The following is a 26,676-nucleotide window of genomic DNA, read 5'->3' on the forward strand; positions in this document are numbered from 1 at the left end:
ACATGTAATTGTAAAGTTATTCTGCATACATTAATCTATAATATATCAAAAGTTTTTTTGATGAGAGGTACCCTTTAAAGTCTAAAAATAAAAGTTAAAAATAAAAGTTAAAAAAAAATTGAAAAATCCCCTCCCACAATAAAAATGTAAATTGTCCCTTTTTCCCCATTTTACCCCAACAAGTGTAAAAAATATATAATTTATAAACAGATTTGGTATCGACGCATGCGTAAATATCTGAACTATTAAAATATAATGTTAATAAAAGTTTTATGCATGCAAATGTTTTACCAAAAAAAGTACAGATCACAGCGCAAAAATGAGCCCCCATACCGCCGCTTATACGGAAAAATGAAAAAGTTATAGGTCAGCAAAATAGTACACAAAAAAATGTTAAACGCACTAATTTGGTTAAAAAGTTGTACTGACCCACAGAATAAAGAAAACATGTCTTTTTTACCTTAAAATGTACAGCATGAAAACGAAACCTTCCAAAATTTGCTAAATTGCGGTTTTCTTCCCCACACAAATAGTATTTTTTTGGTTGCGTCATACATTTTATGGTAAAGTGAGTGATGTAATTACAAAGGAAAATGGTCGCGCAAAAAACAAGCCCTCATAATCATCTGTGGATCAAAATATAAAAGAGTTATGATTTTTAGAAGGCGAGGAGGAAAAAATGAAAACGTAAAAATAAAATTGTCCTTAAGGGGTTAAAAAAGGGAAATTCCTTTGTACCCCTATAGTGACACCCCTTGGAATAACCTGATATGGGACTTCTATCTATTCCAAGGTCAATAACCCTGTAGAAGTATGATATCTCCAGAATGTAAGATAAAATAAACGTGAGATATGTGAACATTGTATTATCAAAAAGAGCTATGAAAGGTGGAATTGGACAGCGTTACCAGTTCAAATTCTTCAAATAGCTACTGTGCTATAGGTGTGTTTACTTAGATGTAAAGTACGTAGCAAACTAGATCCAGTCCTGGAAATCATTGATTATATTTTACTAAATTGTGTCAACACTTGTTCTAAAAAAAAAAATTATTACATGCACACATTTTGCATTTAATAAATGATCAGATATATTATATAATTACAGTATAAGTAAGTATTTATCCAAGGAGATCATCAGTATTGAAAAACTTACCACTGGACCCCCGTGATCTGAAACTTATCCCCTATCCTTAGGATAAGGGATACATTTTTCAATACTGGGCTACTCCTTTAAAGGGTAGCTCCCACCATCATATTTTTTTTTTTCTGTCCCTGCCTATTGCCAATCTATCCCTAACCCCCTCCCTGCTTTTAATTTTTATTTTTACTGTATTAAAAATGCCTTTTGTCTGCCTGGCAGTGTGCTCACTACCAGGCAGACTTCCCCAGCAGGCACCACGTCACTGATGCCTGCTGGAGTGGACTTCCGCCCTTAGTTCATCTACACAGGGTGCCTCCAGCTGTTTCACCACTACAACTCCCAGCTTGCCCTGACATCTATTGGCTGTCAGGGCATGCTGGGAGTTGTAGTATTGAAACAGCTGGAGGCACCCTGTGTAGATAAACTATTAGTTAGTTACATGTGGCTCTAGCCCGTCCCCTCCGTCTCCCTCCCCCCGCGCCATACCCCATTCCCTCCATCACAAACCCCCCCCCCCCCCGCATACCCCGTTCCCTCCATCACAAACCCCCCACCCACATACCCCGTTCCCTCATTACACTTACTGCAGAGTCCGGCAGCGGGCGTGCAGGGACAGCGGCGGCGACGAGGCGGCGGCGATGTGCGGGAGGAGTGGCCTCCCAGCCAGTGGCCGGGGAGCCAATGCGCTTGCTCCCACCTGTCTGATTGACAGGCAGGGAGCGAGTGCAGCCTAACTGAAAAAGGACTGATTGCCAGGCCAAAATCAGTCATTTTTCAGGCGTGACGTCACGCCAGGCTGCAGCCGGCCACTAGGAGGGAGACCCCTAGTGGCCGGTTTTCAAATGTAAATTAAACCATTTTAATAAAAAAAATAATAATAAAAGTATATTAGAGATATATTGTAGTACATAAGTACTACAACATATCAAAAAATAAAGTTGGTGACAGTGCCCATTTAAGTTAGGGTATTACAGCAGGGAAGGCAAAAGGAAATAGCAAATGTCAGTTTGCACGTTTTTCTTTGTAATAAAATTAAATAAAGTACATACATCCATACGCTTTTGTTGGCTATTCCTAGCACTAATAGACAATGCAAATCAGCCAAAAGCCTCAGCTCTGCAAACTGCCTAGTGGTGGTGCAAGGGTACTACAGTTCAGCTACTATTCTTTTTAATGGGAATGACTATTAGGCCTTAGGTGAAAGTTTATAGGGGTACTCCGGTGGAAAACATTTTTTTTTTTTATCATCTAGTGCCAAAAAGTTAAACAGATTTGTTAACTGGTTCCATTAAAAAAAATCTTAATCCTTCCAGTACTTATCAGCTGCTGTATGCTAAAGAGGAAGTTGAGTTGTTCTTTTCTGTCTGACCACAGTGCTCTCTGCTGACACCTCTGTCCATGTGTGGAACTGTCCAGAGCAGGATAGGTTTTCTATGGGATTTACTGCTGCTCTGGACAGTTCCTGGCATGGACAGAGGTGTCAGCAGAGAGCACTGTGGTCAGACAGAAAAGAAATTCAAAAAGAAAAGAACTTCCTCTGTGGAGCATACAGCAGCTGATAAGTACTGGAAGGATTACAATTTTAAATAGAAGTAATTTACAAATCTGTTTAACTTTCTGGCACCAATTGATTTAAAGAAAATCGTTTTTTGTACTCCTTTAAATTTAAGTGAAAGCCTAGTTAAACAATAATTTACAACAATTCGACATGAAAATCTATATAAACTGATTGGCAGCTTGGAAAAGAGTTTTTTGTGCTTTTTCATTTATTTCCTTAGGCTTAAGTCAGAAACCTGCTGGTTTCCTGTTCTTAGATAGCAGTGCTCTGTGGTAGTTGTAATAAAAATTAGGTCATATTCACATTCAGTATTGCGGTGTGCTACCATTTTAACCCACATGGAAATTATTGAATTTATTATAAACGCTTGAGTTTTTTCCTCTTTGCTTAGTCCAATCTAGTCATGCAGTAAAGTTGTTGCACAACTACACATTATGCTGTTCAGAAAAGCTGGGTAGTAATCCCTGTAGGGGATGTATTAGCACCATATTGGTTGTAACCCAGAAATTACCGGATTTTTACGCCATATAAGACGCACTTTTTCTTCCCCAAAACTGGGGTGGGAGTTGGTGGGCCTTATATGCCAAATACCGCGGCAGTCCCTGCGGCCATCAACGGCCTGTACCCACGGCTAATACAGGACATCACCGATCGCAGTGATGCCCTGTATTAACCCTTCAGACGCGGCGATCAAAGCTGACCGCCCCGTCTGAAGCGAAAGTGACACTAACCCGGCTGCACCGGGAGAGACCTTACCTGCCTCCTCAGTGTCTGCTCCGTGCTGGGATCCCCTGCATGGCCGGCGCTCTCCTTCGTCGTCATCACGTCGTTGCGCACGCCGTCCCGTCATCCAATAGGAGCGGCGTGTGTAGCGATGTGATGGCGGCGACGAAGAGCGAGGATACTGGGCAGCAGAGAAGTTCTGGAGCGACGGGGACACCCTGGGGACGTGGCGACAGCGATGGAGGGCGACATCCAGGGCAGCGGTGATGAGCGGTGACAGGTCCGGAGCGGCGGGGACATGTGAGTATTACCTCCTAACCAGTGGTCTTCAACCTGCGGACTTCCAGATGTTGCAAAACTACAACTCCCAGCATGCCCGGACAGCCAACGGCTGTCCGGGCATGCTGAGAGTTGTAGTTTTGCAACATCTGAAGGTCCGCAGGTTGATCTACTTTACATTGTATTTGGTTCGGAATCTTTATTTTCCAGATTTTTAGGCTTTAAAATTGGGTGCGTCTTATATGCCGGATCATCTTATATGACGAAAAATACGGTAAATATACTGTATTGTAATTAAGCAAAAGAACATAATGTTAAAAACTATTTTACCAAGCTGATAGAAGAGGGAAACTGAAGGATATTCTTGTGATTTAGTCTTTTTTTTTTTTAACTTCTACTGCTATTTGCGTCTGTTTCTCTACGTTCAGCAAAACATTATTGAAGTTTCCAGTGCCTATGTTTTATTACATGTGTGCGAACAAACAGTATAATCCATTCACACCAGATGTGCTTTTGCTGCCCTCCCTTGTTCATTTTTGTTGTCACAGCATGAAGGAAGATAAGAACTGTGTGTTTCTCCTGTACAGCTTCATATGTGGAACTTTGTTGAATAGAGTAAATGAAGATAAAAGTCAGATGTGCTCTCTCGCATCTGAAATTTTCTTTATACTGAAAGAAGGTATTCAATTGTATACTGTAGCGTCCCCAAAGCATGCCCATAGTGTTTTTTAAAGGGGTACTCCGGTGAAAACCTTTTTTCTTTTAAATCAACTGGCTCCGGAAAGTTAAACAGATTTGTAACCTACTTCTATTAAAAAATCTTAATCCTTCCTGTACTTATTAGCTGCTGAATACTACAGAGTAAATTATTTTCTTTTTGGAATGCTCTCTGATGACATCACAAGCACAGTAATAATAATAAGTCTTTATTTATTGTTGTGCTTAGTGGGATTTGAACCCAAGGCCCCAGCACTGCAAGGCAGCAGTGCTAACCACTAAGCCACCATGCTGCCCTTAGCATACATCTGCTATGCACGGTTGCTAAAATGGACAGAGATGTCAGCAGAGAGCACTGTGCTCGTGATGTCATCAGTCTTCCAAAAAGAAAGGAATTTCCTCTGTAGCATTCAGCAGCTAATAAGTACTGGAAGGATTAAGATTTTTTAATAGAAATACTTTACAAATATGTTTAACTTTCTGGCACCAGTTGATTTTAAAGAAAAAAGGTTTTCACCAGAGTAACCCTTTAAACGGCCGTTAAACAACCCCATTCAAGTCTATGGTGTTTTTATATTACCCGTTATGAACCGTTATAGCCCGTCATGAATAACGGATGTTAGTTGTGACGGGAGAAATAATGGGACATGCACAAATAATTTGCCCGTCACCAGAAACGGGTATATTAACGGCCGTTATTTTTAACATTGAAGTCTATGGCTGACGGACGTTAGCAAATACACCCGTTAATGCCCGTTATTATAACGTCCATTAGTTTTACTGAGCATGCTCAGTAAAGCAGATATGGAAGTAGTGGAAATAAGTGTCACTCACCCCAAAGATGACTTTGAAAAACACAGGAACAGGATTTATTTCCAAATGACAGCGTACAGGTAACAGGGAACAGAAAGTCTTCAAGCGGGGAGGACAAAGACCGTAGCCACGGTCAGAAGCGAGGGCACACCGCGAAGCAACAACTAGTTTCACGTCATCACGAGAAGCGTCGTGATGACGTGAAACTAGTTGTTGCTTCGTGGTGTGCCCCCGCTTCTGACCGTGACTATGGTCTTTGTCCTTCCCGCTTGAAGACTTTCTGTTCCCTGTTACCTGTACGCTGTCATTTGGAAATAAATCCTGTTCCTGTGTTTTTCAAAGTCATCTTTGGAGTGAGTGCCACTTATTTCCACTACTTCCATATCTGGTTGCCATTCGCTTGCATTGCATAGTGAGCACCCCCGGCTATAAGAGACTTTAGAGCAGCGGTCCAATTGTTACAGGTGTGATTTCTTCCCGTACACGCTGTTATAGGCAGTACTGCAGTGCCTGGTGAATTTCTGCTCACTCTACATTATGCTCAGTAAAGCCTTCACATCCCAGAAGTCACATGGTTTAGTGCTCACACCCCCTGTCCCACCCCCCTTTTTGTCTGTGATTCTACAGCAGGAGGCAGCAAACACCTAAAGCTCCATCCACAACCATCCGGCACCGCACGCCCAAAAAATACTTTTCACTGAAGGTGGGTATTGATGGCTGCTATGATTTCTGTATTTGGAAACATGTGCTTTGCCCGCTTTTTTTTGGTGTGGTTTGCCCACAGTTTGTATGGGTGCATGAATGCTTTCGGTAGGGAAGTGTGCATGATCATTTTGGACTATGTGGTGCCAGTCTGCGCCATTTTTCTCTCTGCCATGTGCTTGCATTTTTGCAGGACACATGCATTTTTGCATGTATTTTGTATGGGTGCATGAATGCTTTCAGTAGGGAAGTGTGCATGATCATTTTTGACCATGTGGTGCCAGTCTGCAACATTTTTATGGCTGCCATGTGCTTGCCATTTTCTTGCATTTTTGCAGGACACATGCATTTTTGCATGCATTTTGTATTGCTGCATGAATGCTTTCGGTAGGGAAGTGTGCATGATCATTTTTTACTGTGTGGTGCAAGTCTGCAACATTTTTTATGTCTGCCATGTGCTTGCATTTATGCAGGACACATTTATTTTTGCATGCATTTTGTATAGCTGCATGAATGCTTTTGGTAGGTGTCAGGATCCGGACTGGTATGCAGCGAGGACATTGGAGGTGGATCCTCTGTGTCAGTGAGGTGATGGCGTGGGCCGTACCAGGGGAACGGAATCTAAGGGGTTACTGGTTTTCACCAGAGCCCGCCGCAAAGCGGGATGGGCTTGCAGCGGGAGGTAACCCCCAGGTCGTTCCACCCGATAGCGACTCAACCCCACTGACAGCTGAGACAGGCGCGGTACACAGGGACAAGGCAAGAGCAAGGTCGGACATAGCAGAAGGTCAGGGCAGACAGCAAGAGTCATAGTCAGGGGCAACAGCAGAAGGTCTGGGTACACAGGCTTGGGAACACACTAAATGCTTTCTCAGGGCACTAAGGCAACAAGATCTGGCAGGGACAGGAAGGGGAAGTGAGTTTTTATATCAATGGAAGTCATTGACACTGATTGGACCAGTCACCAATTAGTGGTGCGCTGGCCCTTTAAATCTCAGAGAGCCAGCACACGTGCCCTAGAGAGGGGGCCGCACGTGCCGGGACGTGACAGCCGGGGAACGGGACAGGTGAGTGGATTGGGATGCGACCCGCGGGTGGGCGCGTCCCGCTACGCGGATCGCATCCCCGCCGGCAGAGACATTGCTGCAATGACCGGGGCACTGCAGAGAGGAGAACGACGCGAGCGCTCCGGGGAGGAGCAGGGACCCGGAGCGCTCGGCGTAACAGTAGGGAAGTGTGCATGATCATTTTTGGCCGTGTGGTGCCAGTCTGCAACATTTTTATGTCCGCCATGTACTTGCATATTTGCAGGACACATGCATTTTTGCATGCAGTTTGTATGGGTACATGAATGCTTTTGCTTTTGTATCGTAACTGCAGCTGAACTGAAGAATATTATTTTCTTTTTATTATAGACATAATGCCCAAAAAAAATTAAAAATCCAAAGAGCACAAGAAGGCCCCAAAAAAGGTGAGTTATCATAATTAGGAATGATTTATGTTATTATTTTTATATTCTTTAGTCGCTATTATATCTGAATATATTTTTTTGGGGGGACTTTTCAGAAGCTACTACCAGGAGTCTTAAGTGATGAGGATGAGGACCCTGGATTTTGTGATTCTTCAAGACCCAGTGTGAGTATCGAATTTTTTAGGATAATTATTTATGTTTCTGTATTTTATCTAGATTTATTATTTAAATATCATTATGATGATTGGTATTGAAGTGCACAGAAAATGTTTTCAATGTGTTACGACACTCTTTTTTTTTTTTTCCCCAGCTTTTTATCAATAATTTTATTTATTTTTTGTTTCTAGACACACAGTATTCCTCCACCACACCAAAAAGCATCTAATCCTACACACCACCAGAAATCCAAAAAGGTGATTTTTCTACTTTATAAAATGTTTGGAATTTTTAGAAATGTCAATGATTTATTAAAAGAATTATACATTTTTTGCAGAAGCAGGTAGTGGTTCAGAAGGAAACATCATGTTCCCCAGATAAGGAATCATCGCAAGGAACACGTGGATGTAGAAGCTCAAGTGTGAGTGTTTTTTTCTTCTTTTTTTTGGAGTGATTATGAAATACATTTTTCTATAATTAAAGTTTTTTTTATTTCTTTGACAGTCAGAATATATTCCACCCCATGAGGAAACCGAGGTGGAGAGTGAGGAGAGTGTCCCGCATGTGTCAGTCCCCCCCCCCCCAGGACTCCCAGTACAGGCCTTCCAAAGAGCCTGAACCAGTATGTATTGCACAATTACAGTAACCCCCCGACATGCGATGGCCCCGACATATGATAAAATCGACATACGATGGCCTCTCAGAGGCCATCGCATGTCGATGTCAGCATCGACATACGATGCTTTTATATGTCGTGGTCATCGCATTGACTGCTATCCGACAGCGCAAAATGCTTAAGCTGCTGTCGGATAGCAGTTTAAGCATCCCGGGCAGGTTCGCTTACCTATTCCTGCTGCTCCAGGTCCACTTCGCGATCCTCCGGCATCTTCCGCATCTTCTCCAGGGTCCGGGCCTCGCTTTCCGGCGTCGTTATTACGTCACTACGCACGCCGCGTCGGCGCAGCAGCGTAATAACGTCACCAGAAAGCGAGGCCCGGACCCTGCAGAAGATGCGGAAGAAACCGGAGGATCGCGAAGAAGACACCGGAGCAGCGGGACAGCATCGGGAGCGGTGAGGACCTGGTCCAGAGCGGCGGGGACAGGTGAGTACAGCTTCCTATACTTTGCATTGCACGGATCCCTCAACATACGATGGATTCGACAAACAATGGTTCGTTTGGAACGAATTACCATCGTATGTTGAGGGACCACTGTATATTGCAGTTTTTTCAACATATTGTATACCGTATTTTAAATATATATATTTTTTTAATAGCATCCCGAGCCTCAGAGCAAAATTAGAAGAGGAGGAATTGTGGTCCGTAGCAGAGGACGTGGTTGTGTGAGTATTTAATATACTTGTTTTTTGTAATTGTACTCTGGAAGTCTGTTGCCCAGAGCAAGTAATGACATTGATTCTTTTTTTTTTTCTTTTTCTTTATTGTTTTTTAAAGAGCCAATGTGATTGCTTGCCTAGTCAACTATATACCACAGTGTTTGCAAAACTATTTACAGAATATTTCGAAATTTCAGGTTGGCGCTCGGCCCGGTCGGGTGAATGTTAAAGTGGGGCAGGACGAGTTGGAGGTAATAATAGATGATGACTTATTAATCAGTATGGTTGAAGCTTGTCCTGCCCTATGGGATTCATCTGACCCGAACCACCCCAATCGCCAATACACCAGTGCTCTTTGGATTGAAATTTACAGCACCATCTATAAATCCTGGGAGGACTTGTCGTCCAATGCCAGAAGTGTTGTTGGTAAAAACAAATAAAATAAAAAATAAAAATTATAATTTTTTTTATGTGTTAATATAAATTTATGTTCCTTGTAGGTGACCAAATCAAAAAACACTGGGCATCCATCAGGGACCATCACATGTGAGACCTTCGAGAGGAGGAAATTCAGCCAAGAGGGTCAGGTGACTCACTCCTCGGTTCCTTCAAAAATGCCATAAGATTCACAAGTATGTCCAATTATGTTTATTTTTTTATTCTCTTTTAAAATAATTTTTACAACACTAATTATATTTTTCTCTTTCAGAACACATTCCAGTATGCAGAGACGACAAGAGACAGTTTCAATTGCGGCACCCTTTCCCCCCCCCCCCACCCTTCCTGCCCCAACCTCCGACACTGGTGATCAAGGGCAAGAACCTCCTCCTCTACCAGCTTCCTCATCGTCCCGACCAAGTCGCCAAATGTTTGAAACATTCTTTGGTGATTTGGTCCGGCCGTAGAGGATTGGTAGGGGACAGCATGGGATCCTTGAAGATCTCATAAAGCTTACTTAAGAGAACTTTATGAGATTGGATGATAGAGTGGAAGCCTTGAGGGAGGAGTTTTACCGGTCACGGCAGGCGGGGCAGTGCCATCAACTGGTCCCCCTTCAGACTGTCTACTCCATCTCCAGAGCCTGGCTCCCATGATGGAGAAACTGACCCTTGAGAAGCAGTGTCAGTTCTGCAAGGAATCAGCCGATCTTCTGTATAGACACCCTCCAAAATCCTGCAAGCAAGGTGTACAACCAACAATATATACATAAGCATCTTACTACCAGGATTCTGGAGGTGGCAGATTGTACACCCCAGTATGACTGACACTGGGGTGTACAATCTACACCCTCCAAAATCCTGTAAGCAAGGTGTACAACCAACAATATATACAAAAGCACCTTGCTACCAGGATTCTGGAGGTGTCAGATTGTACACCCCAGTGTGACTTTGACCCTGGGGTGTACAATCTACACCCTCCAAAATCTTGCAAGCAAGGCGAAATACATCAGTTTCCTATCAAAAGTGGATTAAAAAAAAAAGTCCAAACGAGTTCAGAGCATACGATCCTGCCAAGACACTCTGCCAGCTTCTGTCAAGAAATACCGTGCAAAATCATCTCGGAGACGCATGACGGCCTGGGTTGATCTTCTTGATGATTGTTGTAGTCCAGGCAGAGCTGCTTCCACTTCTTCAGGATCACTGGGGTGAGGCTCCTTGGTTAGTACAAAGTTGTGGAGAACAACAGTTGCCTTAACAATCTGATCAACCACGTCCGGGTGCAGTTGGATTGGCCGTGTGAAGATCCACCATTTGCCCGCAAAAATTCCAAAGGCACACTCCACATAGCGTCTGGCACGAGACAGTCTGTAGTTGAGTCCTCGGCTGGAGTAAGGCTTCAGCAAGTTGGCAACACATCTGGAAGGCCTTGTCCCCAACAAAAACAAAGGGCATTGGAGGTCCATCAGTCCCAGGAAAGGCCCTTGTTTCAGGAAGTCCCATCTTACCAGAGTAGATCCTCCTCCCCATGGCAGATGTCTTGAACACACGGGAGTCGTTGGTTCTTCCATATGACCCCATGTCCACAGTGATGAATCTGTACTGCGCATCCGCAATGCCCATAAGTATGGTGGAGAAGAACTTCTTGTAGTTGTAATACTCCGCCTCGCAGGTGGTCCGGACAATCCCAGAGATGGAAATTCCCAGGCGAAACTGTAAGTGGAGCGACGAGAAACTTTCGCCGGATGCCAGGAAGCTGAAAAAAAAAATGGGTTTTTAGGAATTTTGCAAAACACATTAGATGAACACTGCAAAAAAAATTGCATTTTGAATGAAAAAAAGAAAAAGGGTTTTAGAACTTTGCAAAACACATTGGATGAACACTGCAAAAAAAATAAATAAATAATCATTTTCAATACATACCTAAGGGTTACAATGAGGCTTTCATCTGGTGAGATGCTCTGTCTGAGGTGGGTGTCTTGGCGGCAAATCCTGTCTTGGATGCGTTGCAGGAGGTCATCAAAGTTTTCAACCGTCATCCGTAGGTAGCTTGCAAACTTGTCTGGGTGCTGGCAAAGCTCCAAGTACAAAGTGCTGTGCACCCCATGGATCATCCATGCCGCAGTGATGGAATGGATCCAATATCTCCGTTGGTGGCGACGTCTCTCATCATCTTCGGATCTTCTTCTTTGTGCACGCCACAGCAGCACATCGAAACTATAGGAAAGGTGGGTAGGAAACACGGTGAATTTTGCAATGGCAAAGTCTAACAGCAAGCAATCCAAGAACCTGTACTCTCCCTCTCAATGGAGTAGGAGGTGGAGCTTCAGGTGTTGCAAGGTGTGACAGGTAAAAAAAGGGTTAAAATTATGGATGTTATTAACAAAAACAATTGTAAACGGACTTTTAACTCTATTCACCCGTAAATTCACCCCTTATTAAACGTCCATTACCAATACATAATAACGGGCTTTTATAACGGATGGATTTTTATAGTGTGAAAGCAGCCTTACTCTGTATATTTTTATGTATTTCTTATTCATTTATTTGTCCTTTTTTATTTATGTATTTTACTTTTATTGAATTTACTTGTTGCCAAGACTTATGAAAGCTAGGATAGCATGATCTTCCAGATGTTTATGATGTCATCAGTTTCCATAATAAACAATCCAGAAGCTAAAATGTTTAGCTTTTTGTGACAGGGAACTGATAATATCACCCAAAGTTCCCCAATTGTAATTTATTTTTATTTTTATGATTGCTTTTTCCTAGATACGTCCTCCAGTTAAGTTTGCTCTTTTACATGGCACTACCTCGGTATAGTTGTTTTTCTCCCTGTGTGGCACAGATATGTGCTGTTTTTAAAGGGGTACTCCAGTGAAAACATTTTTTTTAAATCAACTGGTGCCAGAAAGTTAAACAGATTTGTAAATTACTTCTATTTAAAAATCTTAACCCTTCCAGTAATTATCAGCTGCTCTATGCTCCACAGGAAGTTCTTTTCTTTATAAATTTATTTTCTGTCTGACCACACTGCTCTCTGCTGACACCTCTGTCCATGTCAGGAACTGTCAAGAGCAGGTTCAAATCCCCATAACAAACCTTTTCTGATCTGGAAAGTTCCTGAGACAGACAAAGGTGTCAGAGAGCACTGTGGTCAGAAAGAAAAGAGAAAATAACTTCCTGTGGAGCATATAGCAGCTGATAAGTACTGGAAGGGTTAAGATTTTTAACCCCTTAAGGACCCAGCCCAAATATACCTTAAGGACCCGGCCATTTTTTGAACATCTGACCACTGTCACTTTAAACATTAATAACTCTGGGATGCTTTTACCTTTCATTCTGATTCCGAGATTGTTTTTTCGTGACATATTCTACTTTATGTTAGTGGTAAAATTTTGTCGATACTTGCATCATTTCTTGGTGAAAAATTCCAAAATTTGATGAAAAAATGGAAAATTTTGCATTTTTTTAACTTTGAAGCTCTCTGCTTGTAAGGAAAATGGATATTCCAAATAAATTATACATTGATTCACATATACAATATGTCTACTTTATGTTTGCATCATAAAATTGACGTGTTTTTACTTTTGGAAGACATCAGAGGGCTTCAAAGTTCAGCAGCAATTTTCCAATTTTTCACAAAATTTTCAAAATCGGAATTTTTCAGGGACCAGTTCAGTTTTGAAGTGGATTTGAAGGGCCTTCATATTAGAAATACCCCACAAATGACCCCATTATAAAAACTGCACCCCTCAAAGTATTCAAAATGACATTCAGTAAGTGTGTTAACCCTTTAGGTGTTTCACAGGAATAGCAGCAAAGTGAAGGAGAAAATTCAAAATCTTCATTTTTTACACTCACATGTTCTTGTAGACCCAGTTTTTGAATTTTTACAAGGGGTAATAGATGAAAAATCCCCCCAAAATTTGTAACCCAATTTCTCTCGAGTAAGGAAATAGCTCATATGTGTATGTCAAGTGTTCGGCGGGTGCACTAGAGGGCTCAGAAGGGAAGGAGCGACAATAGGATTTTGGAGAGGGAATTTTGCTGAAATGGTTTTTGGGGGGCATGTCACATTTAGGAAGCCCCTATGGTGCGAGAACAGCAGAAAACCCCAACATGGCATACCATTTTGGAAACTAGACCCCTCAAGGCACGTAACAAGGGGTCCAGTGAGCCTTAACACCCCACAAGTGTTTGACGACTTTTTGTTAAAGTCGGATGTGTAAATGAAAAAAAAATTTTTTTCACTAAAGTGCAGTTTTTCCCCCAAATTTACCATTTTTACAAAGGGTAATGGGAGAAAATGCCCCCCCAAATTTGTAACCCCATCTCTTCTGAGTATGGAAATACCCCATGTTAGGATGTAAAATGCTTTGCGGGCAAACTACAATGCTCAGAAGAGAAGGAGTCACATTTGGCTTTTTGAAAGCAACTTTTGCTGAAATGGTTTTTTGGGGGCATGTCGCATTTAGGAAGCCCCTGTGGTGCCAGAACAGCAAAAAATACCCACATGGCATACTATTTTGGAAACTACACCCCTCAAGGAACGTAACAAGGGGTCCGCTGAGCCTTAACACCCCACAGGTGTTTGACGACTTTTCGTTAAAGTTGGATGTGTAAATGAAAATTTTTTTTTTTTTTACTAAAATGCAGTTTTTCCCCAAAATTTTACATTTTTACAAGGGGTAATAGGAGAAAATGACCCCCAAAATGTGTAACCCCATTTCTTCTGAGTATGGAAATACCCCATGTTAGGACGTAAAATGCTCTGCTGGCGAACTACAATGCTCAGAAGAGGAGGAGCGCCATTGAGCTTTTGGAAAGAGAATTAGTTTGGAATGGTAGTCAGGGGCCATGTGCGTTTACAAAGCCCCCCGTGGTGCCAGAACAGTGGAACCCCCCACATGTGACCCCATTTTGGAAACTACACCCCTCACAGAATTTAATAAGGGGTGCAGTGAGTATTTACACCCCACAGAACTTTGGAACAGTGGGCTGTGCAAATGAAAAAGTTTATTTTTCATTTTTACGGACCACTGTTCCAAAAATCTGTCAGACATCTGTGGGGCGTAAATTCTCAATGTACCCCTTATTACATTACGTGAGGGGTGTAGTTTCCAAAATGGGGTCACATGTGTCGGGGGTCCATTGTTCTGGCACTATGGGGGCTTTGTAAACACATGTGGCCTTCAATTCCGGACAAATTTTCTCTACAAAATCCCAATGGCGCTCCTTCTCTTCTGAGCATTGTAGTTCGCCCGCAGAGCACTTTAAATTTACATATGGGGTATGTTCTTACTCAGAAGAGATGGGTTTACAAATTTGGGGGGGCTTTTTTCCTATTTCCCGATGTGAAAATGAAAAATTTAGGGTAACACCAGCATTTTAGTGAAAAAATATAATTTTTTTCATTTTCCAATCCAACTTTAATGAAAATTCGTCAAACACCTGTGGGGTGTTCAGGCTCACTATACCCCTTGTCACGTTCGGTGAGGGGTGTAGTTTCCAAAATGGGGTCACATGTGGGTATTTTTTTTTTTTTTGCGTTTGTCAGAACCTCTGTAAAATCAGCCACCCCTGTGCAAATCACCAATTTAGGCCTCAAATGTACATGGTGCACTCTCACTCCTGAGCCTTGTTGTGTGCCCGCAGAGCATTTTACGCCCACATCTGGGGTATTTCTGTACTCAGGAGAAATTGCGTTACAAATTTTGGGGGTCTTTTTTTCCTTTTACCGCTTGTGGAAATAAAAAGTATGGGGCAACACCAGCATGTTAGTGTAAAATTTTTTTATTTTTTTACACTAACAGGCTGGTGTAGCCCCCAACTTTTCCTTTTCACAAGCGGTAAAAGGAAAAAAAGCCCCCCAAAATTTGTAGTGTAATTTCTCCCGAGTACGGAGATACCCCATATGTGGCCCTAAACTGTTTCCTTGAAATACGACAGGGCTCCGAAGTAAGAGAGCACCATGCGCATTTGAGGACTAAATTAGGGATTGCATAGGGGTGGACATAGGGGTATTCTACGCCAGTGATTGCCAAACAGGGTGCCTCCAGCTGTTGCTAAACTACCAGCATGCCTGGACAATCAGTGGCTGTCCAGAAATGCTGGGAGTTGTTGTTTTGCAACAGCTGGAGGCTCCGTTTTGGAAACCCTGCCGTACAGGACGTTTTAAATTGTTTATTTTGGGGGGGGGAGTGTAAGGGGTGTATATGTAGTGTTTTACCCTTTATTAGGTGTTAGTGTAGTGTAGTGTTTTTAGGGTACATTCACACTGGCAGGTTACGGTGAATTTCCCGCTAGGAGTTTGCACTGCGGCAAAGAATTTTCCGCAGCCCAAACTTGAAGCAGGAAATTTACTGTAAACCCGCCTGTGTGAATGTACCCTGTACGTTCACATGGGGGGGCAAACCTCCAGCTGTTTCAAAACTACAACTCCCAGCATGTACTGACAGACCGTGCATGCTGGGAGTTGTAGTTTTGCAACAGCTGGAGGCACACTGGTTGGAAAACCTTCAGTTAGGTTCTGTTACCTAACTCAATATTTTCCAACCAGTGTGCCTCCAGCTGTTGCAAAACTACAACTTCCAGCATGTACTAATCACCGAAGGGCATGCTGGGAGATGTAGTTATGCAATAGCTGGAGGTACCCAACTACAACTCCCAGCATGCCGAGACAGCTGTTTGCTTTCTGGGCATGCTGGGAATTGCAGTTTTGCAACATCTGGAGAGCTACAGTTTTTAGACCACTGCACAGTGATCTCCAAACTGTGGACCTCCAGATGTTGCAAAACTACAACTCCCAGCATGTCCAGACAACAAACAGCTATGTGGGCATGCTAGGAGTTGTAGTTTTGCAACATCTGGAGGGATATAGTTTAGAGACCACTGTATAGTGGTCTCAAACTGCAGCCCTCCAGCTGTTGCAAAACTACATATTCCAGCATGCCCAAACAGCTGTCTGGGCATGCTGGGAGTTGTAGTTTTGCAACATCTGGAGGGCTACAGTTAGAGACCACGGTCTCAGACTGTAGCCCTCCAGATCTACTTACCGGCTTCCGTAGGATCCCGGCAGCCGTCCTCTTCAGACGCACGTGACGCCGCCCGCCGATCAACGTCGCCGCAGCCTCCGGACGGGTAAGTGGACGTCGGCGCCCGGTCCCCTTCGGTTCCCCGTTCTGCCCCGCATATTGTGGGAGGGCAGGACGGGGAAAACGAAAGTTAACCCCCCCGCCCCCGGTCTGCTATTGGTCGTCGCCTCTGACGATCAATAGCAGACCCATAGCAGGGATAGGAGGGGTGGCAACCCTGCCACCTCACTCCTATGCCTACAGGGGGATCGTGGGTGTCTTAGACAACCGCGATCCCCCTTCTATTCCGGGTCACCGGGTCACAATAGACCCGTATGACCCGGAATCGGCGCAAATCGCAAGTGTGAATTCACTTGCGATTTGCGCCGATCGCCGACGGGGGGGGGTCTGATGACCCCCCTGGGCATTTGCACGGGGTGCCTGCTGATTGATATCAGCAGTCACCCCGGCCCGGTCCCCGCCCGGTGCGCGGCGGGGACCGAAATTCCCACGGGCGTATGGATACGCCCTGGGTCCTTAAGTACCAGGACGTCAAGGCGTATCCATACGCCCTAGGTCCTTAAGTGGTTAAATAGAAGTAATTTATAAATCTGTTTAACTTTCTGACACCAGTTTTTATTTAAAAAAATATATAGTTTTTCACCGGAGTACCCCTTTAACGACCAAGGACGTACCGATACGTCCTTGGTCCTGCTCCCGTGATATAACGCGGGGTTACACGGTAACCCCACATCATATCACGGCGGGCCCAGCATCATAGTGAAGCCGGGACCCGCCGCTAATAGCGCGCAACGCCGATCACGGCGCCGCGCGCTATTAACCCTTTAGACGCGTGCTCAGAGCTGAGCCACGCGGCTAAAAGCGAAAGTAAAAAGTGCCGGTTAACTCAGTGGGCTGTTCGGGATAACCGCGGCGAAATCGCAGCATCCCGAACAGCTTACAGGACAGCGGGAGGGCCCCTATCTGCCTCCTCGCTGTCCGATCGCCGAATGACTGCTCAGTGCCTGAGATCCAGGCATGAGCAGTCAAGCGGCAGAATCATCGATCACTGGTTTCCTATGAGAAACCAGTGATCAATGATAAAGATCAGTGTGTGCAGTGTTATAGGTCCCTATGGGAGCTATAACACTGCAAAAAAAAAGTGGAAAAAAAAGTGAATGAATATCATGTAACCCCTCCCCTATTAAAAGTTTGAATCACCCCCCTTTTCCCATAAAAAAAAACAGTGTAAATAAAAATATATGGTATCACCGCGTGCGGAAATGTCCGAATTATAAAAATATATTGTTAATTATTTTTTATATCTTTTTATATCATTTAAAAATGAATAAAAAGCGATCAATAAGTCCTATCAATGCAAAAATGGTACTGTTAAAAACCACAGATCACGGCGCAAAAAATGAGCCCTCATACCGCCCCATACACGAAAAAATTAAAAGTTATAGGGGTCAGAAGATGACAATTTTAAACGTATAAATTTTCCTGCATGTAGTTATGATTTTTTCCAGAAGTACGACAAAATCAAACCTATATAAGTAGGGTATCATTTTAATCGTATGGACCTACAGAATAAAGATAAGGTGTCATTTTTACTGAAAAATGTACTACGTAGAAACGGAAGCCCCCAAAAGTTACAAAACTGCGGGGGTTTTTTTCAATTTTGTCGCACAATGATTTTTTTCTGTTTCACCGTAGATTTTTGGGCAAAATGACTGACGTCATTACAAAGTAGAATTGGTGGCACAAAAAATAAGCAATCATATGGATTTTTAGGTGCAAAATTGAAAGAGTTATGATTTTTTAAAGGCAAGGAGCAAAAAACGAAAATGCAAAAATGGAAACCCCCCCCCCCCCCCCGGTCCTTAAGGGGTTAAGTACTCACAAGGGGAGCATTAACAAATCTACAGCACCATGTTCCATCTAAGACTTCTTATCACTATATCAGTGCTGCTCGGCTCTATGGCAGCTGCAGCCAAGAAAGTGCTTGGCTTCTTATGTAGGAACACTAGTAAGGTGCCTACAGCACTCTCCTCTGCGCCTGTAACCCTGCCTGCCCTGTAAAGCAGAGTGCCCTGTGCTTTGATATCACTGATAGCAAAATCTTTTGCACATGCAGTAACAGTGCGTGACATTTGGCTTAGGCCTGTGGTGTTGCAGTATTATATGTCCCTTGTGTAGAGGTATTATTGGTAAGTTACAGTGTTAATTACAGTGTAGTGGTAATATGTATGTGGGATTTCCTTCCTGTAAAGTGGTGTAATTTGTAACTGTATGACTGGTATATATTTAGCTATACAGTATTAGAGTGTGTAGATCAACTTTTGAGCCCATGATGTCAAGTTATAATACTATTACCTCTTTGCTCTGCTTTGTCCTGTTTTCATGCACGGGACCCACAACCTTAAAGGGGTAGTCCAGTGGTGAAAAACTTATCCCCTATCCTAAGGATAGGGGATAAGTTTGAGATCGCGGGGGGTCCGACCGCTGGGGCCCCCTGCGATCTCTCTGTACGGGGCCCCGGCTCTCCGCCGAGATAGCGGGTGTCGACCCCCGCACGAGGCGGCGGCCGACACGCCCCCTCAATACATCTCAATGGCAGAGCCGGAGATTGCCGAAGGCAGCGCTTCGGCTCTGCCATAGAGTTGTATTGAGGGGGCGTGTCGGCCGCCGCCTCGTGCGGAGGTCGACACGCCCCCTTCCAGCGGGCTGTCGGGGCTCCGTACAGGAGATCGCGGGGGGCCCCAGGGGTCGGACCCCCCGCGATCTGCAACGTATCCCCTATCCTTAGGATAGGGGATAAGTTGCTCACCACTGAATCACCACTGGACTACTCCTTTAAAGGAGATGTCCGTTATGGAATATTCTTATTCCATCCTGCCCTGGCTGCAAAAAAAGAGAAAACAAACTTTCACTTACCTTCCAACGTTCCACCGGAGCTCTGCAACAACTGATCGGTCAGCCAGGGCTGTCTACTTCCTACTTCCCCTAGTCCGGAACGTCACACGCCGATTCAGCCTATCACCTCCTCGCCTTTTAAAATCCATAACCCTTCCAATTTTTCATCAATTTTCCATTTATAGGGCTTGTTGTTGGCGGGACTTATTGTACTTTGTAATGAGATCACTACTTTTACCACAAAATGTATGGCGAAGCCAAAAAACAACTATTTGTGGGGCAATATAGAAAGAAAAAAAAATAAACACCAATATGCAAATTTTAGGGGATTGCGTTTCTACGTGGTGCACTTTTCATTAAAAATTACACATTGGCCCTGATTTACTAAGAGTGTTGTGTAGGTTTCTTTGTAGGTATTAATATCCTACAATTTTTTTCCCACGGTATTTACTAAGGTTTCCCTACATTTTTCCCTTTTTCGACATTTTCGTTTTTTTAGGCTTTAAGTTTAAGTTTCCACTTGTTTTTTTTCTGGCAGTTTTTGGAAAACTGCCACTGCAGTTTTTGAGCCAAAGTCAGAAGTGGATCCATAAGGGAGGAGAAGTGTAACTCCTTCCATTATATTTCCCATTCCAACTTCTGGTTTTGGCTCAAAAACTGGAGTGTCAGTTTTCCAAAAACTGCCAGAAAAAAAAAAAAGTAGAAACTAAGCCTTACACATGCTCTGATCTGTCGGATTTTCCTCAGCTAAAATCCACCACATTTTCTGTGGAAACCTTAGTAAATATGTTGGGTTTTAGGAAAACGCCTCTTTTCAGTGACCTTGCCCCCTTTCCGGGTTTTATTAGTAAAATGGAGAGTTAGTCTTTTTTTTTAAATTCTGCCGCAAATTCTGCTGCAGACACAATTTCTGGCGCAATGCTCTAGAATCTGGCGCACAACCTGACAAAACATGCGTCGAAGTCTAATGAACTGGCTGTATGGTAAACCTTTCTTTGTTTGAATAGGATGCGAACTGTCAAAATGTAATAGTGTATTCTTAGCTATGGGATTGCGGTATCCTGTAATTATTATTCATTAGTGTTGAATAGAAATGAGTGTGTCTAGGAATTAAATTTTGTCCCTTCCATACACTGCTGTGAATTTCATATTCATAGTGTTAACAGTGTTTAGATATTCTACAAACTGGTTAAATTGTAATTCATCGCCGCCCCCAAATCACTATCACATCGTCCACGTAACGCATAATGTACCAAATATATGGAAGATACATTGTTTTTTCGGAAAAAACATAGGTCTCTTCAAAAATTGCCAAAAATAAATTGGCGAACATACATGAGACCGGGGTACCCATCGCGGTACCGGTCAATTGCCGGTACCACTGGGTCCCGTAGGTGAACGTGTTATTAGATAGAATAAAATACAAAGCATCAAAAATAAAATTGATAAATTGCTGAGATTTGCATGCTCTATGCAAAAACTGATGGATAGCCTGTACACTCGCATCCAATGGGATGCGGGTGTACAGGCTCTCAACGTCAATAGACGCTAGGCTGCACTTCATGTCAAGAGGGAAATCCTGAATAGATCTAATTAAATCAGTTGTGTCTTTTAGGTACGTCCTGGTGTGTTTCAGAAGGGGTCATAGTACCCAATCTAAATATTGGGACAAATATTCAGTTACTGACCCTATCCCCGTGACTATGGGTCTGCCATGGGGATGGGTCAGCGTTTTGTGGATCTTAGGTATAGTGTACCATTTGGCTGGTTTGGGATGAGATGGTAATAATTTTTCTGCTAATTTGTTGGGGAGAGTGTGATTCTCTACCTGCTTTCTAAGCAATGTTCTTAGGGCATTAAGTATTTTTTGTGTCGGGTCGTGTTTGAGAAGTTGATACGTAGTGCTGTCACTTAATTGCCTTTTTGCTTCAGCCTGGCAATCCCTTGTTTACATCACCACCACCGAGCCTCCCTTGTCAGCTCTGGTGATGGTGATGTCTCCAAAGGCTGCCAGGTCCTGCAGAGCTTTTGTCTCAAGTTTTTTGTACACTTAGGATATATTATAGATTTAACATCCTCCATTACCGCCTTCCTAAAGATCTCCAAACTACTCCCTGGGCTAATGGGTGGGTTGAAAGTGGAGGGACGCCCTCCTGTAAAGTTAGTATCATTGTTCTCTTCCACCATTAACCCTTCAACCTTGTCATTCAATTCTGCCAACACTTTAATATTAGTGAGATCCATAGTGGTTAACTGTGGCTTTGGAATGAACCCCAGTGAGCCAATATGGCATTGTGTCTCCCCTTCTAAACTGCTTGCATTGATGTTACTTATAGCTTTATTACTGAAAAATTTTAATAAATTCATTTTGCGAATCCCTTTTTGCATGTCAATCTCAAAGTCCTCCTCTTTGAAATCTTCATGCACTCCATAGTTGAGCCCTTTGGACAAGACTTGAATCATGTCTTTGTTCAGTACGTGTTCAGTAAGGTTCACTACGTTGTTCTCATTCACTTGTGCCAAGTCACACCTTTGCGTTTTTGAGGGTACGATTTCTTTTTTTCGTTGCCGTTTACCTCTCCTCGAGGATTTCCTAAAGGGCCAGTTTTAACCCTAGCAGAGACAAAAGCTCTGCAGGACCTGGCGGCCTTTGGAGACATCACCATCACCAGAGCTGACAAGGGAGGCTCGGTGGTGGTGGTGATGTATACAAGGGATTGGGTCAGTAATTGAATATTTGTCCCAATATTTAGATTGGGTACTACGACCCCTTCTGAAACACACCAGGACGTACCTAAAAGACACAACTGATTTAATTAGATCTATTCAGGATTTCCCTCGACATGAAGTGCAGCCTAGCGTCTATTGACGTTGAGAGCCTGTACACCCGCATCCCATTGGATGTGGGTGTACAGGCTATCCATCAGTTTTTGCATAGAGCAGGCAAATCTCAGCAATTTATCAATTTTATTTGTGATGCTTTGTATTTTATTCTATCTAATAACACGTTCACCTACGGGACCCAGTGGTACCGGCAATTAACCGGTACCGTGATGGGTACCCCGGTCTCATGTACGTTCGCCAATTTATTTTTGGCAATTTTTGAAGAGACCTATGTTTCTTCAAACATAAATAAAACAAAAAATATGTATCTTCCATATATTCGGTACATTATGCGTTACGTGGACGACGTGATAGTGATTTGGGGCGGCGATGAATTACAATTTAACGAGTTTGTAGAATATCTAAACACTGTTAACACTATGACTATGAAATTCACAGCAGTGTATGGAAGGGACAAAACTGAATTCCTAGACACCCTCATTTCTATTCAACACGAATGAATAATAATTACAGGATACCGCAAACCCATAGCTAAGAATACACTATTACATTTTGACAGTTCACATCCTATTCAAACAAAGAAAGGTTTACCATACAGCCAGTTCATTAGACTTCGATGCATCAATACACTGGAGGCCGACTATCAAAAGCAGGCAGAGGATCTAAAAAATTGCCCGAGAGCCAGGAACTACCCAGAAAACATCATAGAACAGGCATACAATAAAGCACAAAGAATCAATAAAGGAATTAAAAACAAACAAACAAACAAAAAAATGCAACCACACAGATAGAGACATGCAAAGATTCGTATTTTCTTTCTCCAACACACCACTCAACGATACCATCAAACAAGCGATATACAGGAATTGGAGTATAATTGAACAAGATAGCAATTTAAATGTAAGAGCCAGGAAGAAACCCATTATTACATTCAAACGAAATCACGCAGTAGGGGATCTATTTAAAAAAATTCAACGGAAAAATTTTGCAAAAACTCTAACATCCAGCACTAACTGGCTGACCAAATCCAAAGTGACAGGGAATCATATGTGTGGCCAATGTGCCTATTGCCCCCAGAATATGAACACTAGCTTTATTAAACTAGGAGGGACAGACATTCGCATAGAACAGTTTATCACATGCAAGACCTGTTACGTTGTATATTGCATTTGTTGCCCATGTGGCATGTTTTATTTCGGTAAAACGAAGAGACAAATGTTTACTCGGTTTAGAGAACACCTGTACTCCCTGAGAACAGGTAAGGGTGTCCCTAAACTAATTAAACATGTCACAGAGGTACATGAAGGAAATCCTAAGGTCCTAAAATTTGCAGGTCTCCAGCATATACCTAGTCAGAAAGATGGCAAGGATAGAGATAGCGAACTAATTAAATACGAAACCAGATGGATCTTGCAGACAGGGGCCCTAGGCCCAGCTGGTCTAAATGACAGGGCAGAATTCAGCCCCTTTTTGTAGATCGTAAAGAATTGGTTTAAAAATATTCTTTTTTTCTCTTTATTATATGGATTGCAAAAACTTTATTTATATGCACAAAAAGGTGTTCACATAGAAAGGTGGTAGTCCCTCTCCTCCCCCTACTCACCTGTATTTAGTTCACCTGTGATGCGCAAGAAACAGAGGAGACCGGAAGAAGTTCCCCAGGGAACGAAACGGAGCTGTCGTCTCTGTAACCTTGCGTCCCTGCACCTAACCTCCCCCACCTGTCTGCATTTGTAACCTCAGCAAGAGAGGATTTTAAAGATTGAAGAATAAAGATATCTCTTTTTTTACCGGCACAGTGGTGAGTGATCGGTCTGTTCTTTCTACAAATACATGATTAATTAACATTATATTTTAACCCCTAATGACACAGCAAATTCGTTTTTTTGCGGTTTCATTTTTTCTTCATTGTCTGTTAAAAAATCCATAACTTATCCAATTTTCCATCGATAGAGCTTGTTGATTACGGGACTTATTGTACTTTGTAATTACATGACTAATTTTCCCACAAAATGTATGGTGAAGCAAAAAAATAATTATTTGTGGGGCAAAATTTGGAAAAAAAAAGACCATCATGCAACTTTTAGGGGGTTGCGATTTTACGTAGTGCACTTTTCAGTAAAAATGACACACTGGATCTGATGTAGTTTTCTTTGTAGGTTTTTTTTTCCCTAACAGATATTTTTCTACAGTATTTATTAATGTTTCCCTAAATTTTGCACTTTTCCCTATGTTTTGCTTTTTTTTTTTTTTTTTACACATGCTCTGAGCTGTGGGGTATTCCTCAAATCCACCACATTTTCTGTGGAAACCTTAGTAAATATGTTGGGATTTTTCAAAAAATGTCAGGGACATGCTCCATCTTTATGACCCCGTCCACTTCCTTAGTGGTCACACCCCTTTTTCAAGTTTTCTGAGTTAGTCAGGTTTTTTAAAATTCTGGCACCAGTCTGGAGAACAGAATTTCTGGCACGCAACCCAACAAAACAGCACCAGATTTATCACATGCCCTGCACCATGTAATAAATCTGGTGCAGGTACACAGTTTCCACTACATGAATTAATGGGGTAAAAAGACATTCACCTACACCACTCTGGATGAATTCTCCCCATTATCTTTATTCTGTAGGTCCATACAATTACAAAGATACCCAATTTAAATACCGTATTTATCGGGGTATACCGCGCACCGGCCTATAACACGCACCCTCATTTTACCAAGGATATTTGGGTAAAAAAAGTTTTTTACCCAAATATCCATGGTAAAATGAGGGTGCGTGTGTGCGCGTGTATACCCCGATACACCCCCAGGAAAGGGAGGGGGAGAGAGGCCGTCACTGCCCGCTTCTCTCCCCCTGCCTTTCCTGGGGTCTAGAGTCCTGCTGCCGGCCCTTCTCACCCCCTGGCTATCGGTGCCGCTGCCCGTTCTGTCCCCCTGACTATCGGTGCTGGCGCCCCATTGCCGGCGCCGACAGCCAGGGGGAGAGAAGGGGCAGCGGCACCCATTGCCGGCGCCGCTGCCCCATTGCCTCCCCCCATCCCCGGTGGCATAATTACCTGTTGCCGGGGTCGGGTCCGCGCTGCTGCAGGCCTCCGGCGTGCGTCCCCTGCGTCGTTGCTATGCACGGCGCGGCGCACTGACGTCATGCGCCGCACCGTGCAGCGCACAGCAACGACGCAGGGGACGCACGCCGGAGGCCTGCAGCAGCGCGGACCCGACCCCAGCAACAGGTAATTATGCCACCGGGGATGGGGGGAGGCAACGGGGCAGCGGCGCCGGCAATGGGTGCCGCTGCCCCTTCTCTCCCCCTGGCTGTCGGCGCCGCTTCTCTCCCCCTGGCTATCGGCGCCGGCAATGGGGTGCCGGCACCGATAGTCAGGGGGACAGATCGGGCAGCGGCGCCGATAGCCAGGGGGTGAGAAGGGCCAGCAGCAGGACTCTAGACCCCAGGAAAGGCAGGGGGAGAGAAGCGGGCAGCGACGGCCTCTCTCCCCCTGCCTTTCCTGGGGGTAAAAATTTTAGCCTAAAAAGTGCGTGTTATACGCTGATTAATCCGGTAGGTTTTGTTTTATTTTGCTAGTGAAAAAAAATATATAAAACTTTATGGATAAAACTAGTAGGCTTAAAATTGTCCCCTTCTGACCCTTATAAGTTTTATATTTTTCCGCATACAGGGCTATATTAGTGCTAATTTTTTGCGCTATGATCTGAAGTTTTTAACTGTACCATTTTTGTTTTTAATTGACTTTTTGGTCACTTTTTATGGATTTTTTTCAGCTAGATGAAGTGACCAAAAATGCAAAATTCTGGACTTTGGCATTTCTTTACTTTTACGTCATTGACTGTGCAGTTTAATTAACATATTTTAATAATTCAGACATTTACGCACACGGTGGTACCACATGTTTATTTTTTTACATTAATTATTTATATAATGGGAAAAGGGGGGTGATTCAAGCTTTTATTAGCATGAGGGGTTATACACATTCAATACTTTTTAAAAATTATTTTATTTTAGTCCTCATAGGGAGACTATTACATGGAAGCTCTCGATTCCAAACACTGATCAATGTTATGCTATTATACAGCATTGATCAGTGTTATCTGCGGTCTGTTGCTCTAGTTGGTCAAAGCAGGCTGGATTGGGCCGTCATTTAAGGTGATCGAGACCTCACGATTGCCCCGCGGTGGTCCTGATCGTCCATAGCAACCTGCCGGCAACATTGAGTTGATTCAGCTTTGATCGCGGGATCTTAACCCCTTAAGGACTCAGCCCATTTGGGCCTTAAGGACAATTTTATTTTTACATTTTCGCTTTTTTTCTCCTTACCTTCTAAAAATCACAACTCTTTTATATTTTCATCCACAGACTTGTGTGAGGGCTTGTTTTTTTGCGCGACCAGTTGTCCTTTGTAATGACATCCCTCATTTTACCATAGAATGTATGGCACAACCAAAAAAATGTATGGGGAAAAATTTGTGTAGTGAAAACCGCAATTTTGAAAA

The 26,676-nt window shown here is 43.2% G+C and overlaps 1 protein-coding gene across 2 annotated transcripts in view; it reads right to left on the reverse strand.

Moving 5' to 3' along the window:
- Positions 1-10,336: 10,336 nt before the first annotated feature.
- LOC130285056 (uncharacterized) overlaps positions 10,337-26,676 on the reverse strand; it is a 30,309-nt gene continuing 13,969 nt past the window's right edge. For both annotated transcript variants that reach the window (XM_056536179.1, XM_056536180.1), the window contains exons 2-3: positions 11,257-11,550; positions 10,337-11,089 (exon numbers count right to left, since the gene is read on the reverse strand). In XM_056536179.1, the coding sequence (XP_056392154.1) occupies positions 10,600-11,089; positions 11,257-11,550 (784 nt within the window). In that variant the 3' untranslated portion in view covers positions 10,337-10,599. The remainder of the gene's footprint in view (positions 11,090-11,256; positions 11,551-26,676) is intronic.

This window comes from Hyla sarda, chromosome 8 (genome assembly GCF_029499605.1).
Source record: "Hyla sarda isolate aHylSar1 chromosome 8, aHylSar1.hap1, whole genome shotgun sequence".
NCBI lineage: Eukaryota > Metazoa > Chordata > Amphibia > Anura > Hylidae > Hyla > Hyla sarda.